The 20,524-nt window shown below is 47.3% G+C and overlaps 1 protein-coding gene and 1 long non-coding RNA gene across 3 annotated transcripts in view; one reads left to right on the forward strand and one right to left on the reverse strand.

Annotated features, from left to right (window-relative positions):
• Nucleotides 1–3,390, reverse strand: part of LOC144782133 (F-box only protein 27-like) — a 572,295-nt gene extending 568,905 nt beyond the window's left edge. The window contains exons 1-2 of one of the 2 annotated variants that reach the window (XM_078661310.1): nt 3,276–3,390; nt 2,843–3,015 (exon numbers count right to left, since the gene is read on the reverse strand). In XM_078661310.1, coding sequence (XP_078517436.1) covers nt 2,843–2,999 — 157 coding nt within the window. In that variant the 5' untranslated portion in view covers nt 3,000–3,015; nt 3,276–3,390. Of the gene's footprint in view, nt 1–2,842; nt 3,230–3,275 lie in introns of those variants that run through there. The other variant, XM_078661309.1, reaches the window with a different exon arrangement.
• LOC144782134 (uncharacterized) overlaps nt 1–20,524 on the forward strand; it is a 501,576-nt gene that overhangs the window by 350,780 nt on the left and 130,272 nt on the right. The gene's annotated exons all lie outside the window — the stretch shown is intronic.

The raw sequence follows: 20,524 nt of genomic DNA on the forward strand, positions 1-20,524 counted from the left end.
TCGTCGAAGATAACTCCCAAATTTCTAACCTTGACGGTGGGGGAAGGTGGGGTGCCAAAGGCCGATGGCCACCAGGTTGCAGACCAGGTTGGCGAAAGAGTACCAAAGATGACCACCTCTGTTTTATTGGAATTGAGCTTCAGGCAGTTTCCCGCCATCCACTCACCAATAGCAGTCATTCCCTTTTGGAACCGTTCTGCCACCTCCTGCCCATCATCCCTAATGGCCAGCACCAATTGCGTGTCGTCTGCGTATGAGGTTAGGCTCATCCCGTGTGCTTTGATGACACTAGCAAGGTCCGACACATATATATTAAATAGTGTCGGACTTAGGGATGAGCCTTGAGGAACCCCACACGGTAGCGACAGATTGGCTGATTGAAATGGTTCTAATGTAACCGCCTGAGTTCTGTTGGCCAAGAAGGAAGCCAGCAGGTCTCTCGCAGAAGACTGAATGCCCATCTTTCCGACACGGTCGACTAGAGTCTTATGGTCGACCGTGTCGAAGGCGGCCGAGAGATCCAAGAGTACCAGCAGTGCTGTTCCTCCTTGGTCACGGATGAGTCTGATATCATCCGCTGCTTTGATTAGCGCGGTTTCTGTACCATGGTTTTTACGGAAACCAAACTGAGTATCATCAAGCACGTTATTTCTTTCAATGTGCTCCGCTAGCTGCTGGTTCATGGCCTTTTCTATCACTTTAGCCAGAAATGGAAGATTTGCTATAGGTCTGTAGTTTTTCAGATCCTGTTTATCGAGATTTGGTTTTTTGAGCAGGGGTTTGATCAGTGTGTTTTTCAATGGGTCCGGATAAACCCCTGAACTCAATATTGTGTTGCAGACCTGGGTGATAACTGGCAACGTGCTTTGCTAACAAGTAATCCGAGTGGCATAAAATGGCTGCCAAAAACACGGGAATCTTCTGCGCATGAGTCTACTGCATCTACGTGGTATAACATCTTTCGCTTTGGTGGGAAATCTTTGCAGCTGCTCAGTAGAATTTAAGATGGCTGCTTGAACTTCACATGCTAATGCATCTGCTACGCTTAAACGAAACCTTGCACGTCTTATTAAACTGCTAATGCAATAGTTAAAATAAATTAAAGGGATTAGAGTAGGAATAAGTGGTATACAGTGCATTCATTTATTTTCATATTCTAACATGGTTTTCCTTGACTTTGTTATTAGTTCGTATTTGGGCCTGGAGGGTGACTGAAATCTCCATCTTGCCTGATTATGCGCAAGTGCACTGGACTCTGCCAAACTCCACAATGTGACATTGAAACCCAGTCAAGGACTTTTTACCAAAGAAGCGCCTGGGAACACCACCTCTTGACCCGGCGAGGGGAAGTAGAAGAAGTCAAATTTTATATACATTGTAAATTAATTAATATGAGATGTGGTTGGGTGAATAAAGCATGGGAAAGTGAAATTAAGGGGAGGGAACATTGAACAATAACTCAAAAGAAATGCTCTTACACCAGTATGGTGTGATGAACTCTCCCCATCCCACTGCCGAATCAGAAGTAGGGGATTCACGAATATTGAATCGTTGGGGTGATACATACACTCAGGATAGTATAACTAAGGTAGGCTCAGTCAGTTAGATTGTCAGACTTGTCTCCGACCCATCACTGAAGCAGAAGACGGCGGATGCCACGGAGGTCAGAGGCGATGCTCGAGCACTCTGAAAGAAGAATCGAGAAAGGAGAGATAGAGAGAGAAGAGTCGGAGATATCGCTGAAGGAGAGGAATCTGTCCAGCCAGAAGGGGGAAGAATCGAGGAGGGTAGTACCAGAGAGGGGTGCGACACTGGCGATGCACTTAGAAGAGGTAACCTGTCCTGTCCTGATCTGTTGGCTCCTGACTAATCGGGAGTCCATTTTTCCAGCTCCTTGCCCAGAGTTGGTCCTCACAACATTCTAGGTAAATACAATTCTGTGTGGTATGTCTTTATACCGTTTTCCTTTTCCACCCTTCCCAGTTACCAATGTCATGAAATTTTATTAAGTCTTTATGTTTTATACAGATCATCTCTCCTTATAAGTTGGCGTTTAACATGTATTAGTATTTGACAAACAACATTAATGCATAGATAAAGGTTTTAAAACACTCCCAAGTCTGTGGTCATTCAAAGAATTAAGGTAAATGTAATTTCTACCTATTCTGCTAACAACCTGATCTATTGATCAGAGGAAATTGAGAACTAAGGTGATAAAGTTTGGTAAGAAATGGTGTAAAGCTAAATGTTCTCATAAAGTAAATATAAAAGTCCAGATTATCAGCGGTATCTGGTTATGTATGAATGTTTATGAGCCCAAGTGAGTGTGGTAGTTTATGAATAACCCAAGCTGGTAATCTCGCTGCATCACCCCCCCATCACTTGAGGACCCCCTAGGGGAGCTGCCCCCCACCCCCTCCAAGTTTGAAGGCCACTGGTTTAGAGGATACGTAGACTCTGGCTGGCATGACAAGAATAAAATACGATCTGGATACTGCAACAACTAGTGGTTAGCTTGAGGTAGAACATAATATACGTACTTGTCTAATTACTTACTTATATACTATTGGGCTACCTCCTCTGATTTGTCTGTAAAAATTACCTTTTGTCCCGAATTGTTGTCCTAAATTTTGTGCAAAAATGTACACCCATGCCAATCACCCTAGATAGTGAGTACCTACACTTCTATATTTGCGTGCCCAAACATACTGAGCCCTGAAGTCACCCAAACCTGATGTGCAAGCAGCGCCGAAAGGCCACCTTCTGACGACCCCGGCAATGCAACTTCTTTAGCTGGGAGCATAGTGCATGAGTTGGATGGTATACAGGACAGGTCACTTACCGGACGCATCGGGGTTTAACAGCAAATTCCGATTCAGTTCCAGATGAAAATCAACTAAGCGTAGGTATACGTGCATGGCACATCTAGGCGGCTCTACTTGTGTTAGTGGTGCGTGGACTTCGAAGACCGGTTCACTACTGCTGCCACCCATCGTCATCCGCCAAAGCAGTACCCTAAACCAGTGAACATGAACTGACAAGTCACGTGCTCGTTGTGGAACAAGAGAGTATTCTACTAAATAAACGAGTTACATAATAACAAGCAGGAACAAGAATACAAATTAATTCGGCATGCCACGATTACTCAGGTAAAGTTTTTCATTAAACTATTGTAAAATAAAGATGACACAGAGTTAAAGATCAGCGCAGAATCGCGCCTGAACGAAAAGCATTCCGCATTCTTCTGCACCCCATAAAAATCTATCCTACTTTACTTTTAAAACGTTTTTCGTTAGTCGTGACGTCACGCTGTCCATCCAGAGGTCATGCTGAAACGCGCAGCCAACCATAAATGTAAAGGAAGTGGGGAAGTATCGAAAAGTAGGATGGCTGACACAATTGTCCGGATGTAGAAATATCGCTCCGCCCCTTGGAAAGTTGATTGGCCGTTTTGTGAGCTCCTGCAGCCTGCAACTTCCGGCGCGTCATGGAAGATGGCGGCTCCCTGTGTGTCATTTACATGAAGAAGTCATTCGATGAGAGAACGTGGGGAGAATGCAGTGGATATGGTTGTGTTGTCTATTGAGAATGGATGGTTAGCTTCAATGCTACATCTTTGGTGAGACGACTGTACAGTGCCCCGCATTCAGTCGGTGTTGAAAGACAAGTGTACTATTTTTGCATCTTACAGCGAGCGATAATTTTTGTATCTTTTAACGATCAATGTTGAGACACTCAGTTCACGAGGCTATGAAACAAACAAGTGCAGTGTGTTTTGCATTTAGCGGTCCAATGGGAAGTGTTTTAGAAAATGATCTGTGAAGAGGTGGTTGCGAGTGGACATTTTGGTGCAAATTGACTGGGAAGGAAGGATGCAGCACTATTTCATGATGCACCACACACCTTTAGAGTTATTCGCTTTTATCGATACTAAACGCACGCAGAGAGTACCCCAACCAGCAGGGACCGCCCTCAACTTTTTCCAGGCAGCCAACTAAAATTGATTATACAGGCTGCGTTAACAAACAGCCCGTCTCTGGAACACCCCTCGAAACAGAACCTTACTGAGGCTTTTTGAAATTTTCATATTTTGTTATATCTGGTTTGTAGCAATAACTTAATAGTGAAGATAGAATTTGAGTCTAAATGGTTAGTTCTGGTGTTTCCTTAATTATGTATAGTTATTGCGAAGTATGATCGTCAGTCAACTATAACCTTATCCAGCAACACAATGCCTCCTCGGGGGTAGTAATCGCTATATAAATGCAATTTAAACCCGTGATAACCTGAATACATCCAAGTGATTGAAAACAACAATGAGACCTTTACAAGGAAGATGGTACTCGTTCCAATACCTTTCAATCTCTTGACTTAAAAACGCTTATCAAATCTGGCATTTAAGAGGGTGACCCTGTAAGGTGAATAGAGCATGAACACGCCTTTTAGAGGGTGAAATAAGTTTCAAATGCGGGTGACCCCATTAAACTCTTTGAAGGCTTTTTGTTTAGAATGAATGTATGACGTTACAACGAATTCCGTTGCAACGCATGCCTTTACCACGCATGCGTTACAACGGAATTCGTTATCCACGCATAAACTTTACCTCGAATGCTTGCGTGGTGACGTCATACGTCGTTAAGAGAAAGCGGAAGTTTATTTTCCGATTTCTCTTAAACAACGCTGATTAAATACATAACCCGACGTGACTTCAGGTGAGATTTTTTTTAGGGGGGGAGACCCCCCCCAAACCCCCTTTTTTTACTTTTTACCTTTACCACATATACCTTTACTACAAACCTCGTAGTAAAGGTATGCGTGGTAAAGGCTTTCGTGGTAACCACGCATGCGTGGTTAAGTATTTCGTGGAAACGGCTTCGTTGTAGTGGCCGTTTCCCGTTTAGAATAGGGGGCTAGAGGCACAGGCAGAATATGACAGCCTAAGATAAAACATTTTAATGAACTAGGAGAACCAATGCACCAATGCAGGGCTGCTTGCTCCAGGACACATTTTCATCTGTAATCTTTGAGAAAGAGTGCTGGTTCCCCTATGGTAAAATGCAGAATGTATTTAATTCCCGTACAGCATTTGTATTGCATATCTATCTTGCCCAAAAAGGGGGAGCAAAAGAATAAGCTAAAAAAGTGATTACCCAAGAGCACTTCATTTGGTCGAACCGGGAGCCTGGGATTGGCAAATAACATGGCATTCATGATTACCTCCCAGAACGTTACCGGGTTTTTGGTGGTTCTTACAGCATGTTCCAGGCACTGTCCTCCCCATTTTTAGGTCTCGGGCTGCGATTGCGCAGTCTTGCTGGCGAGATCTTATGTCTCTAGTACGGGGCTTAAACAAGCCAGCTCTTCTCCATTGGCTGGCTTCCTAAACGGCGGCCAGCCATTGGAGAAGAACTTTGCCTGTCACTCTAAGCCCCGTCCGTTTAGGATTGAGGGGTGTGTTTTTTCCTGTCCTTTCTCTTCGTGACGTATTCAGGAAAAAACACGTCCCCCCATCACGCTGCCTGCACGCCCAAGTTGATTATTAGTAGGGGGGTTGACCCAGTTAAAGTTACGGGGACCTGGGTTGTTTAAGTAAGTGAAAAGAGAGGGGTCCCAGTAACAATGGAATATATAACCACACAAATGAAAAATAATCAAGGAAACATAACTTGAGTCCACATTGTTTAATTCACAATGGGAGTTCGTATTAAATATGCAGTATTAGTATACACAATCGTAAATCAGTAATTTACATGGTGCCCCAGAGACAGGAACGGGGGGGGTTTGTGACGGTGATTGTGGGGAATTGGTGAGGGAAAGAGTGAAACTTCATAAGTGACAGTAAAATCAGCAATTGTCGATCATTTGACAAGGTTACAAGCTATGTACAGAGAAATGAGACCAAAATGTTCATTGGATTATTCAAAGGCAGCCATACTCCAAGCAGTTCAATAAATGAAGACAATGGGGAGTAGAGTTGACGATAAAGAATAAACGTATGTCGACGTTTCGACCCTTAGAGGTGCAGATATCAGTGGTTATCTTGCTGTAGGGTCTTCATCAGGACTGGAGGGGCACACACCCACAGACGTGGTAGACAGGACCGAGTTTAATATGGAAAACGAGTCCCGGGTGGATCGTCGTATGCACCAACCGTTGTAGAATAGTTGCTAGATTGGATCAGGGTTGCAAATACCCTCTGGTCGATTCCGAAAGCCGTCGTGTGTACACGTCCGGCTGGGAAGTTGGTCCGTGTCGGTCAGGCAAGACTTAGGTTGTTCAATAGTCGATCTCGGACTGAACCCGTGAGAGATCGCGGCTGGCTGTCTCAGTCTATTGAACAACCTAAGTCTTGCCTGACGTCGACATACGTTTATTCTTTATCGTCAACTCTACTCCCCATTGTCTTCATTTATAAAGTTTCACTCTTTCCCTCACCAATTCCCCACAATCACCGTCACAAACCCCCCCCCCGTTCCTGTCTCTGGGGCACCATGTAAATTACTGATTTACGATTGTGTATACTAATACTGCATGTTTAATACGAACTCCCATTGTGAATTAAACAATGTGGACTCAAGTTATGTTTCCTTGATTATTTTTCATTTGTGTGGTTATATATTCCATTGTTACTGGGACCCCTCTCTTTTCACTTGCACGCCCAAGTTGGCACTATGTTGGTGTTCCTACTAATCAGAGGGCCGACTGGCGCATGCAGGCAGCAGTAGCAGACACACTGTCCCGCTCCTCCGTCCCGCTCTCACCTCCCTCCCTTCCCGCAGCCCTCCTCCGTCCCGCTCTCGCCTCCCCCTTCCCGCAGCCCTCCTCCGTTCCGCTTTCACCTTCCCTCTGCCCGCAGCCCTCCTCTGTCCCGCTCTCGCCTCCCCCCAAATATGTGCTTATCACAGTTGGAGGTAAAATTACACAAATATGTGAGTAGAAACTTCAGTTAATTCAGTGTAACAATTACGTTACAGCCCGATTCACTATAACTGCAACAAGACCTTACGTGACTATAAGGAAATGTTTGTAAAATAATTACATTGCACCCCAAACAAAGATGGCCGTTATGTTAGGTCACTCGAATGGGAACAGGCAAGAGAGGCTCGCGCAAGTATGCCGCGTGCTCGGTGAATTGCACGCGGAAGATGTGTCTGCGCGCACCGGCGAAACGCTACAAGGCTGTGACCCAGCACGGCAAGGGAACCCTAATGTAAAACCATTGGGTTGCACAACGAGCACAGCTGCTGGTACTGAACAGCTTATTCTCAGCCAACGATCAGGCAGGCAGTCGTGAAGGGCTCCAGCTTCCACCTGGAATGAATGACCCCTGATCCCGCTAACAAACACCGCAGGCAAGTGGTCGGTCTGGGGATGCGGGGCAAGGAGCGCTGGACAGCGTGGAAACAGTCATTAAAACAAGCATTTGCAATGCAATAGGTCTCGCATTTGCGAGAGTTGGAGCTATTGGCATTGTAAATGACACTGCCTTTTATTCATTTGTTTTGAAAACCTACAAGTGGTGCATAAACACACACTTTGTACGTATAGTCCTTGCTTACGAGAAGCAAGGCTTGCAGTAAAGCCTTGCTTCTCATAAGCAAGGACTACAAGTACAAAGTGCTTGTTTAGGCACAGCTTGCAGGTTTTCAAACGAATAAATCAAAGGCATTGTCATTTACAATGCCAATAGCTCAAACTCTCGCAAATGCGATACCTATTGCATTGCAAATGCTTGTTTTTGTTGTTTTGCTCGCCCGCATTCTAGAAGCTTGTTAAGGGATTAGAGGCGGCGGGGACGTACTGATAATGGTAGCGCCTCAAATACCCAATTGGGCCCTAAGCTTGGGACTGTGCCTAGCATGGTGAGCAGGCCAACATATATAATGCCATTTCTGTCATTGCATCCAGATATATGCTACACGTAACATCGTACCTACAACAAGTCAGCACTATTGACTTATAAATGGCTGTACGTTGCAGAAGCTGAAAAAGCAGTAACGATGGCTTGTATATAGATAGAGAAGCTTTGAGGTGTTACGAGCCCCAATATATTTTTTGTTGTCGTGCTCGCCCGCATTCTAGAAGCTTGTTAAGGGATTAGAGGCGGCGGGGACGTACTGATAATAGTAGCGCCTCAAATACCCAATTTGGCCCTAAGCTCGGGACTGTGCCTAGCATGGTGAGCAGGCCGACATGTATAATGCCGTTTCTGTCATTGCATCCAGATATATGCTACACGTAACATCGTACCTGCAACAAGTCAGCACTATTGACTTATTAATGGCTGTACGTTGCAGAATCTGAAAAAGCAGTAACGATGGCTTGTACATAGATAGAGCAGCTTTGAGGTGTTACGAGCCCCGATATTTTTTTTTTTGTCGTGCTCGCCCGCATTCTAGAAGCTTGTTAAGGGATTGGAGGCGGCGGGGACGTACTGATAATGGTAGCACCTCAAATATCCAATTTGGCCCTAAGCTCGGGACTGTGCCTAGCATGGTGAGCAATCCGACATGTATAATGCCGTTTCTGTCATTGCATCCAGATATATGCTACACGTAACATCGTACCTACAACAAGTCAGCACTATTGACTTATAAATGGCTGTACGTTGCAGAAGCTGAAAAAGCAGTAACGATGGCTTGTATATAGATAGAGAAGCTTTGAGGTGTTACGAGCCCCGGTATTTTTTTTTTTTGGTGCTCGCCCGCATTCTAGAAGCTTGTTAAGGGATTAGAGGCGGCGGGGACGTACTGATAATGGTAGCGCCTCAAATACCCAATTGGGCCCTAAGCTTGGGACTGTGCCTAGCATGGTGAGCAGGCCAACATATATAATGCCATTTCTGTCATTGCATCCAGATATATGCTACACGTAACATCGTACCTACAACAAGTCAGCACTATTGACTTATAAATGGCTGTACGTTGCAGAAGCTGAAAAAGCAGTAACGGTGGCTTGTATATAGATAGAGAAGCTTTGAGGTGTTACGAGCCCCAATATATTTTTTGTTGTCGTGCTCGCCCGCATTCTAGAAGCTTGTTAAGGGATTAGAGGCGGCGGGGACGTACTGATAATAGTAGCGCCTCAAATACCCAATTTGGCCCTAAGCTCGGGACTGTGCCTAGCATGGTGAGCAGGCCGACATGTATAATGCCGTTTCTGTCATTGCATCCAGATATATGCTACACGTAACATCGTACCTGCAACAAGTCAGCACTATTGACTTATTAATGGCTGTACGTTGCAGAATCTGAAAAAGCAGTAACGATGGCTTGTACATAGATAGAGCAGCTTTGAGGTGTTACGAGCCCCGATATTTTTTTTTTTGTCGTGCTCGCCCGCATTCTAGAAGCTTGTTAAGGGATTGGAGGCGGCGGGGACGTACTGATAATGGTAGCACCTCAAATATCCAATTTGGCCCTAAGCTCGGGACTGTGCCTAGCATGGTGAGCAATCCGACATGTATAATGCCGTTTCTGTCATTGCATCCAGATATATGCTACACGTAACATCGTACCTACAACAAGTCAGCACTATTGACTTATAAATGGCTGTACGTTGCAGAAGCTGAAAAAGCAGTAACGATGGCTTGTATATAGATAGAGAAGCTTTGAGGTGTTACGAGCCCCGGTATTTTTTTTTTTTGGTGCTCGCCCGCATTCTAGAAGCTTGTTAAGGGATTAGAGGCGGCGGGGACGTACTGATAATGGTAGCGCCTCCAATACCCAATTGGGCCCTAAGCTCGGGACTGTGCCTAGCATGGTGAGCAGGCCGACATATATAATGCCGTTTCTGTCATTGCATCCAGATATATGCTACACGTAACATCGTACCTACAACAAGTCAGCACTATTGACTTATAAATGGCTGTACGTTGCAGAAGCTGAAAAAGCAGTAACGATGGCTTGTATATAGATAGAGAAGCTTTGAGGTGTTACGAGCCCCGATATATTTTTTTTGTCGTGCTTGCCCGTATTCTAGAAGCTTGTTATGGGATTGGAGGCAGCGGGGACGTCCTGATAATGGTAGCGCCTCAAATACCCAATTTGGCCCTAAGCTCGGGACTGTGCCTAGCATGGTGAGCAGGCTGACATGTATAATGCAGTTTCTGTCATTGCATCCAGATATATGCTACACGTAACATCGTACGTACAACAAGTCAGCACTATTGACTTATAAATAGCTGTACGTTGCAGAAGCTGAAAAAGCAGTAACGATGGCCTTTTATATAGATAGAGAAGCTTTGAGGTGTTACGAGCCCCGATACTTTTTTTTTTGTCGTGCTCGCCCGCATTCTAGAAGCTTGTTAAGGGATTGGAGGCGGCGGGGACATACTGATAATGGTAGCGCCTCAAATACCCAATTTGGCCCTAAGCTCGGGACTGTGCCTAGCATGGTGAGCAGGCCGACATGTATAATTCCGCATCCAGATATATGCTACACGTAACATCGTACCTACAACAAGTCAGCACTATTGACTTATAAATGGCTGTACGTTGCAGAAGCTGAATAAGCAGTAACGATTGCTTGTATATAGAGAAGCTACCACTTAAAGCTCCGGTTGATATTGATGCTGCTTCTCATGTGTAACAAGGGAAACAAGTTTAAAACAAGCTCTTGGCATTGCTGTGGGGAGGGGGGGAGGAGAAATGCGAGACAAGGCCTGGCGGCCAAGAAAAGTGTGAAGCAGTGGGCGGGGGAGCGGATCCCTTTGAAGTGAAGCTCTCGGAGGCAGGCGGCTCGGGGAGCAAATGGTAAAAAGTGCGTGCATGTGTACATGCACTTGACGTAATCCGCTATGGTTTCAGAGCTTGGATGAGCCTCTACACTCTCGTCCTGTTATCGCTTGCGCGATTAATAGGACGAGACCTAAAAAGTAAGAGTTCTATGTTTGTGTAGAGTTTAGTAGTTGTATAAAATATTTTACTTACACAATTTCAGAGCACCAGCATTTCTCTAGTGGTAAGAACTTTATTAACCTTTAGTTTCTTTTTTTTTTTTTTAAATCTTTTTATTGGCAGTGCAGATACAAATTATCATGTCATGGTAATCGCATTCGTAAATGTTACATGTCAGGTGAGTAAGCAAATACCATTCTCTGCATTAATGATACATTTTCATTTTATACATTTCAAAACGTTCCCTATAAAACATCCCCCTCCCACTCCCACCCACCCTAGGCACTTGAGTAGATCATAAGTCAGCAATCGCGTGCATAGTCCACTCTATTTGAGCATATTACTTGCAGTGTATCTATTACAACTTCATAGGGGATAATACGTAAGTCTCCTTACATGCTTTGACTGTTCTGTGCACCCACAGATAGGCATAACATTCAGCACATGTGTAGGACCCACTCTAAGAGTGGGTAGTGCTAGCTGCTTGTGCAGCTCTATATCCCTCAATCCACCACAGCAGAGACATCGGATGTATCGCCTTCTCCTGCCTCAAACAACCCCAGTAATGTGTTCCAGTCCAACGATATGGGGTTCTTCCTGAGCCCTCTACGCTCCTCCCGTTGTAACGTCATGCTTTCGGCTTTCCCCCATCTCACTACCTCCGCCCTCCATACTTCCGGATCTGGCGGCCTAGGCGACTTCCACTTCATCGTTAAAGTGCGTTTCGCTAGTAGCAGGGCCAGGTCAGTGAAACGTGTGCCTACGCTCCTCCTCCGTTCTACAGGGCCCAGCCCTAATAATGTGTATTCCAGTGCAGAGTATGGTTTGGAGGGGACCAATCTGGCCAAATCATTATGTACTGTCGTCCAGTAGTAACCCAATTTTGGGCACTCCCATAACATATGGATTAGGGTTGCGTCTTCCGCACCACAGCGGGGGCATGTGTCTGCTGCGGTGGGGAACATTGCATGAATGCGGCGCGGTGTCAGATACGCTCTATGTAGTATCATAAGTTGTATGAATTTTAATTTCGGGTTTCTCGATATCTTTTTCGGAAATGCAAGTATTCTGTCCCATTCCTTGCCCCTGAATGGCTTCCCTATGTCTCGTTCCCATGTGTCCCGTAGTGGCTGTAATGAGATTGCCCTGCCCTCCCGTATACCATGTGTTAACCATCTCGTGAGGTGACTGCCCGTCCCCATTAGGTACTGCATAGTGAGCAGTGGGTTCGTGGGCGGCTCTGTCCCGTTTGGTGCCCACACTCGTGTGATATATTGGCGCACCCCGGCATATAGTAGGAATGACCCTCCCGGAGTGTGGTGTGTAGTACGAAAGTCCTCAAATGATAAGACCCTGCCATCTGTGAACAAGTCCCCCGTCTGTGTGACACCCGCCTCTCGCCATTCCATAAGCCTTTGGTTCGAGAGTGGTCTCAGTCCCACCGGGAGTCCGAGTAGTGGAATCGTGGGGGCGTAGGAGGTCGTGCGGGATGTATATCTCACCGCCTTCTTCCAGTATGCAATTGCAAGTCAGAGTAGAGGAGGTGCCGATCTGGGAATGTCCGCTCCTGGCAATAACAGGGTGTGTATATTCCCCCTGTTCCAGTCCACCTCTGAAACGTTGATTTCGTGCAAATTCCTCCCGGCCACCCAATAGGCAAGCCACTGCATTTGGCAGGCAAAGTTGTAGGCTTGCATGTCCGGGACCCCCATACCGCCAGCCGCAGTGGGAAGCTGTAGCTTGGCTAAACTAATCTGTCTCCTTCCTGAACCCCATACCAGTTCTGTCAGTAGGGTATTTAGCATTTTGAACGTGGACACGGGGATTATGAAGGGCATGCTTGTGAAGTAGTAAAGAAGACGGGGGAGCACCACCATCTTAGATATGGTCACCCTGCCCGATACGGACAGCGGTAATGCTGTCCAGAATAGCACCTGCGGTTTCAGCGCCGTGATCGCTCTCCCCAGGTTGCCATCCAGCATGTCTCTCGCGTTTCTGTAGATCTGTATCCCAAGATAGCGGAAGGTCGTCTCCGCCACTTGAAATGTGGGTGGTGCGAAGGGCAGTTGGGCCTCTGCTTCGGTTGCCAAGAAGTAGAACCCGTAGGATTTTGGTTCGCTTATAGTAAGCCCTGATAATGTGCGGAAGCTTTCAAATTGTCGGGGATAGGGTCCGGTCTCCCTCCCAGGTCCTTGAGGTACAGAATAATATCATCTACGGGACGGAACTACATGTCATTCCGTCCCTACATATGCCCCTGTGTTGTGCTAATCCCCGGAGTTTGCAGAGCAATGGCTCCAATGCAAGTATAAACAATAGCGGGGATAGTGGGCATCCCCGCCTGGTACCCCTCGCTATGTCCAGGTGTGACGAAATGCATTCATTCGTATGGACCCGGGCTGTTGGACGGGAGTATAGTAATTTAACTCATGTGACATATTCGGGCGGTATTCCGAATCGTGTGAGAGTCGCCAACATGTAGTCCCACCTGAGGGAGTCAAAGGCCTGTTTCAGGTCCAGGGAAATACAACCCTCCCTTCCCAGCGCCTCCGGGCCACTGAGCATAAGTTGACTAAGTCTCCGTAGGTTCATTGCAGTGCTCTTACCCGGCACAAAGCCGCACTGATCAGGGTGAATCAGTCGCGGGATATGTTGTGCTAGTCTCGTTGCCAGAATCTTACTCAATATTTTATAATCTGTGTTTAGCAAAGATAAAGGTCTATAATTAGCAAATTGTAGGCTGTCCCTGCCTGGTTTCAGTAGTGACACTATCAGGGCCTGGAGTGACGTCTGCGGGAGTCCCTGTGCTTGTAACGCTTCTCGGTATACCACCAGGAGGCGCGGGGCAAGGAGGTCAATGAAAGCTCCGTAAAATTCGTCTGGGAGGCCGTCCGTGCCCGGCGTCTTATTCCGCGGTAGTGCGCGTATAGCCTGGTGTATTTCCGCAAGCGTAAGAGGGCGGGATAGCTCCTTGCTCTGTTGGTCTGTAAGTCGCGGCAGGTCCAGCCCCTCCGTGAACTCCTCGAATGCCACGTCTGATACAGTCCGTGTGGGCCATATAGGGTCTCATAGTAGTTCCGAAATGCGGTGTTAATACCTAGTTGTGTCGTTGTTGGGGACCCCCCCGATCGATAACCTCCATTATAGGTAGATGTACTGGGTCATCCCATACCATGCGAGCCAGCAGGGGCCCGGCCCTTTCCGCTTGTGCATGTTGTCTGCAAGTGTATTCTCTATAATCCAGTACTCGCAATTCCTCCAGCAGTTCCGCATGCTGAATGTGCGCCTGCTGGAGTGGCGTGAACGGTACGTTCGTGCCAGCGGCCTCACTCTCAAGCATAGCCAGCCTCCCCTCCACCTCACGGAGCTTCTCCATGACAATATTCCGCATACCCACTCGTGTGCTCATCGCCACGCCTCTAATGGACACTTTAAAAGCGTCCCATTCCATTTGCTTGGAACTCGCTGAACCAGTGTTAGTGTCAAAGTAGGAGGTTATGGCGTCTGCAATGGTTGTGCGAAATACCTTGTCTTCCAGTAGGTCCGGCGAGAGACGCCATGTACGGATTTGGTGTTGGAACCCTACCCCATTGAAATGTAACCTCCACTGGGTTGTGGTCTGACAGAGTCTTGCCCATATGTTCCGCCAAGGTGACCTCCCCCAGCAGTGTTTTAGCGCAAAAGATATGATCTATTCTGGTGTGTAAGCTGTGGGGTGGTGAGTAAAAGGTGTATTCCCTGCTTAGCAAGTGTTTACTTCTCCAGGCATCTGCCAGTCCCCATCCACCGGCCCACCTCGCCAGTGCATCTGCTTGTCTCCTGCTCTCCGTGGCCTGCAAGGGCGGATGTGATCTGTCCAATGAAATATCTAACACAGCATTAAAATCCCCACCTATTATCCAACGATAGTCTGCCCAGTCCGCCACCACTCTATTGATGCTAGTTAGGAAGTCTGACTGGCCAGAGTTCGGGGCATAGACACTGCCTATCACCACAGGGGAGCCATCCAACAACCCATGGACAAATACATATCTACCCTCCGTATCCAGTCTCTTCTCCACCAGTTTAAACGGGACAGAGTTCCTCAGCCACACAGCTGCCCCTCTCGAGAACACAGAATAAGAGGTAGCAAACAATTGTCCTCTCCATTTTTTAAGTAGCTTCCCACCCTCTACATTGTTCAAATGGGTTTCCTGGAGGCAGGCAATCTTAACGTTCCTTCGGTTGAGTTGTGTCATCAGTCTATGTCTTTTATGGATGGACCCCAGGCCCCGGACATTCCAGGTGCACATAATTTTGTATTCACTAAGAGTCCCCATTTCGGGCTGTAACATGCAAAGTCAGTGGGCTCCGCGATATAGATAGTGTAAATATATTCTGCCATGACCCCAGTGCCAATCCAACTAGTAACCCCGTAACTCTCAGGTCCCCAAGTAAAAACTTCCGGGGTCCAAACTTTATCGTCCAACGTGGACAATGGTAGAACCAAAACAAGTCTATGCTGTGGGGAGAGGGGTCCACCCACACCAGTCCAGAGCTTGTAGGTGGCACTTTATCCCGCCCTTGGCTGGTGTGACCCCATCCCCGATCGCCCCTTACGCAAAGTCATACTTTACCAATCGGAGTCTTCTCACGCCGCATTCAAAGGTCATTTGCCATTTGCGCTGTGATTTTGGGGAAGAGCTGCAGGCTATCAGCCGAGCCCGACACCTCCGTTGGCCTGTCCAAGCGAGTGCCTGTAGCCGAGTTGCCTCGTGCATCATGTGCTGCCAACGCGGCCTCTGTCAGGTGTCCGATCTTCATGTTTTTCCGGGACCTGGTCGGCGTAGCTCCTCCAGTGGCCGAGGATCCTTTCGTGTGTCCTACATTCGCATCAGACTTGCGCCTCTCCTCCTGGTGTGAAGGTCCTTCGCCCAGTACATCTTCGAACGGGTCTTGGGTGGTCGGTGGTGTAATCGTTACTTCCATCCATTCTGCCGCCTCCTCAGGTGAGTCAAAGAAGTACGATTTGTTGCCATGTATTATTTTGAGTCGCGCAGGGAACAGCAGGGCATATTTAAGTTTTCTATCCGGCAGCTTGCGTTTCACTCCCAGGAACGACGATCTGGCCCTTTGCACTGCCGGGGTAAAATCAGGGTACACAGATGGTTTTGTCCTCATATCGTAATGGCGCTTTCTCCCTAGCAGCCCTCAGCACTGAATCTCTATCTTTATAATGCAGGAGCTGTGCTATGAGCGCTCGTGGTGGTGCTCCCGGTTTAGGTGGCGTCGCCGGCATTCTGTGCGCTCTCTCAACACTGTACAGCGGGGTAAGGTCTTGTGGGCCCACAAGCTGCTTCAGCCAGTCCTCCACAAATTTAGTGGGGTTCCTCCCCTCGCTGCGCTCCGGAATTCCCAAAATTCACACGTTATTGCGGAGGGAGCGCCCTTCCGCGTCGTCCATCTTGTCCCACAGCAGCTTGATCTGTTTTTCCATGCTTTCCAGCTTCGTGGAGTGAACAGTTTGTTGCGGGATTAGGTCATCTAGTGCTATCTTGTGCGCAGATACCTTCTCTGCTAGTTTGGTATGATCCGCTCGTAAGAGTGAGAGGCCTGTCGCCATATTGTTCATACGCAATTCCAGCGCTTCCCTGGATGCCTTTATTTCGGCCAGTATAAGGTCCAGCTTAGCGTCCTGGTTGTTCACGCTCGTCGGTGGGATGACCTCCATGTTGGAGGAGGCTAGCGGGTCTTCCGATCCTGTAGATTGTAGTTCTGCGTTGGCACCGGGGTCATGCGCCTTAGCTCTATTCCTTCCCATGGCTCTCAGTAGCCAGACGACAGCTTCAGTGCGCCTCACGTGTGTCCGGTGGCAATGGATGCGCTGCAGTCGTCTGCGGGCTGTACACTCAGAGATCGCCGTCACCTAGCATGCATCCAGAAACAAGCATAGGCATATGCTCCGTGTCCCAACAGCAATGCGGCCGGTGCAAGTGCCCGATGATATCCTTTCCCTCAGTCAGCCATGCACCGTTACCTCCAGCCAGCCCGAATTTCCTTTTCGCGCTGTTCCGAAACACCCCGTTGTGTCCCTGCTGGCAGAGTCAAAGCCAGCCACCCCCATAGGTTCGCCCGGCTTTGCCACGTGTGGTGCCCCGGACTGCCACTAACTCCAATGGAGACACCTGTCCACCGCCTGTTAGGTCGCTCGTGCCTCTGGTTCTCTGTAGCGCTATAATGTTCGTGTGGGAGCAGCCCTGGTATCACCTCTGTGAGGAACTCGGCGTCACTAGTTTCGTTGGAGACAAAATGCCGGCCGCAGCGGCTTTAGCGAGCCTTCCTTTCTGGGCCCCTGCAGTTACTTCGCAGCCAGGGAATCGGGCAATGGGCTCCGACTTACCGTCCATCTCCTCTGATGGGGGTCGCCGCGGCCAGGCCCCCAGCTCCGCCCTCGAGAACAGAGCGCGGGCGGGTCAGGCCACCGTTACTATGGCGCTGTCTCTGTCCCAATGGTGCGGCCGTGTGAGACGCCCGGTTCACGTCCCCCCGGGCCAGGCGCGTACCTCCTATTCACTCCGTTCTTGGTCCCGGAGGCCGGGCAGTAATGGCAGCACTTCGGTTCCCGGGGGTCGCAAGTCCGCCGCCTAGCGCCACTCCGTGCAGCTGCACCCCGCAGGCAGACGAGCAGTTGACCTCCGCGTTGGCGGTGCAGCACTCCCACTGTGGGCCGCGGTCGTCAGCCAGGAGCCAGGCCTCGCAGGCGTCGATCTCTTGTTTCGGCCACAGAGGGGATCCTCTCAGGCAGCGGTCGCCGGCCCGGGTAATCCTTTGTTTCCGGAGCAGTACAGGGGTAGAATGGGCGATCGGGAAATAGTGGGGAACAGGATAATTTGCTGGTATGTCGGGCAGCGGACGGAGCTACTCTAAAGCATGTCCGCCATGCTCAGCTCGTGGCCACGCCCCCTCTTTATTAACCTTTTTAGTTCTGTGGTTCCCAAACTGTGCGCCGCGGCGCCCTGGTGCGCCGTTATCAGTAGCCAGGGGCGCCGCCACACTATTTGGGAAAGATAGCATCTGGCCTCGTTAGGCCCCCCCCTGTGCAGCGATGTCAGAAGTCCAGAGTGCCAGATCACCAGATAATTATGCGCGATTAAAAAAAAAAAAACACTTAGAGTCTAAGTGATCAAAGCCGCTGGGAACATGAAAGCCCTTCCTCACACAGCCTGCAGAATCTGCGCCGATAATAGGCCATTATCGGCGCAGATTCTGCAGGCCCCCCTCCTCAGCAGCAGTGAGCCAACCCCAGACATGGTTTACAGATGGACTAGCGCTAGATGGCGCTGTGTGTCAGGCAGGAGATAAACACAGCAAGCAAATAACTACAATTGTTACTAGAGTAACATACATATGAGCACCTATTTGTTATAGTGAATGCCTAATCCAGTCAAGGAGTGTCATATTTTAAGAATAACCTTTAGTATTCATGCATGAAGATGGATCAGGAATTCTTTTTAGGTCATCATGTCCTCTATTTGTAGTCATAAATATACTGGATGAAAAGCTTTTTGCCTATTAATGACTTCTGACATCACCTTTTCTTTTTATATAGCGCGAACATTACCTGAAGGTGTCAGAGCGCTTTACATAAGAACCAGTTGCGATACATAAGGACTTAGGATTACATGCGTTACATAAAAGATACAAGCAGAAAAAAATTGCAAATGTACAAGTTATAAAGTCACACAGGGAAGAGATATGAACAGAAATAAATTGCAAATGTACAAGTAGTAAAGTCACACAGGGAAGAGACAAATAGAAAAAATTGCAAATGTACAGGTTGTAAAGTCACTCAAGGAAGAGATACAAATGGATAAATTCTAAGAGTCACATAGGAATGGTAGAGAGTACAAAGGTCTACTGCGGTGGTTCCCAAAGTGTGCGCCGCGGCACCCCGGTGCGCCGGTAAAAAAATGGTGGGGAGCCACGGCCAACTGCCAATTAGGTCAAGGGAGCCACGGGTCACAAAAGTTTGGGAACCACTGCTTTAGTTGATAGTGCTAACAGGCCCTGGCAATGCCTGTAGGTCTGACTTGTTCGGTTTAGGTTAATTGCTATGTGCTAAATATAAATAAAGTGGCATTAAACTCACTTAAAGGTACCTAAATAATGGTCATTGATTTACTGGTGAGAAAGTGTCATTCAAAGTGTCACAAATTTGGCAGTAGAGTGTCACGCACACACACCAACAACTTAACACACATAAGGTGTATGAAAAGGAGGTAGCTATGCGCGCACGCACACAAATGTCAGTCTGCTTCTTGTCTCCGTAGTAAAGTGGAGATGTACTTTCTGCTAAAATACCCTGGTATCAACCTGATTGCTATACGTATCACCAGCATATTAGCATTTTTTTCTTGCCAGCAAATGAATGAAAGCCATGTTCAAAACATTCATGCTCAAGCTTTGTTTATAAAAGAATCTCGATGAGCTATAATAATGACTCGAGGACTCATTCATCCCACAGCAATAGCTCTTCCAAGGACTAATTCTGGTACTTTGCCCAGGGGTTTTGCACTTCATGAGATGGTCTGTTAAACATTTCCCAAACCGCTCCCTTGACAGTGCTGACTGCTGTAATCTTTGCCTTATAATAAGTTTTCAGGATTTGAGATTTAGATGGCCTTTCAGATGAACTTCCAGTCTGAACCACACTTAACTTGTGGCATTTGAAAGTCCAAATATTGTTCTGTGTATTGAATATTGTGCCAGATGCAAATGTATTTTTTGATGGATAAGTATGCTTCTTTGCCCCCCATCATTCCTCAAAGCTCAAGCCAAAATAAATATAACTTGTTGCCCTTCTTACTCTAGAGGTGTTTATCAACTACGTTCCAGTTTGTGTGTGTGTGTGTGGCTGTGCGTGTGTGTGTGTGGCTCTGTGACTCTTTACTAGTCACTCTTTCACTCTTTAATACTCACTCTTTCACTCTTTACTACTCACTATCTAATACTCTCTCTACTACTCACTCTACTAACTCTCTAATACTCACTATACTCATTACTACTCACTATAGTCGTCTCTACAACTCACTACTACACACTCTATTAATCACTCTATTACTCTCTAGTACTCGCTCTACAACACACTCTCTACTCCTCTTCTACACACTCTACTCCTCTACTACGCACTCTCTACTACTCACTATTACTCACTCTACTACTCAGTCTCACATTGGCGAGAGATTAAACTATTAGCATTGTAAATGACAATGCCATTTATTTATCTGTTTTCAAAACCAACACATAAATAAAAAAATTGTCATTTACAATGCCAATAGCTCTAACTTTTGCAAAGCCTAGACCATTGCATTGAAAATGCTTGTTTTGTTAGCTGTTTTATAAAGAATGAACTTTACCCATCAAGGTTTCACAGTGTTGTGCTGCGGAGGGTGCGATAACACAGGGAAAAGTCAATCATTCATTGTGTTGTACTTATGCTGTGTGCTTTAGCCTTTCCTTTGTGTCCACTGTTGCCCTGCCCCCCTAGAATCCTGCATTAACATTCTGGTGTTGTTTCTGCCTGAACATTCCTGTTATGTCAGTTGCTCCCTGGTCAGCTGAGAAGAGTCCGTTATGCTGCTGGCTCC

This window comes from Lissotriton helveticus, chromosome 9, assembly GCF_964261635.1.
Source record: "Lissotriton helveticus chromosome 9, aLisHel1.1, whole genome shotgun sequence".
Lineage (NCBI taxonomy): Eukaryota > Metazoa > Chordata > Amphibia > Caudata > Salamandridae > Lissotriton > Lissotriton helveticus.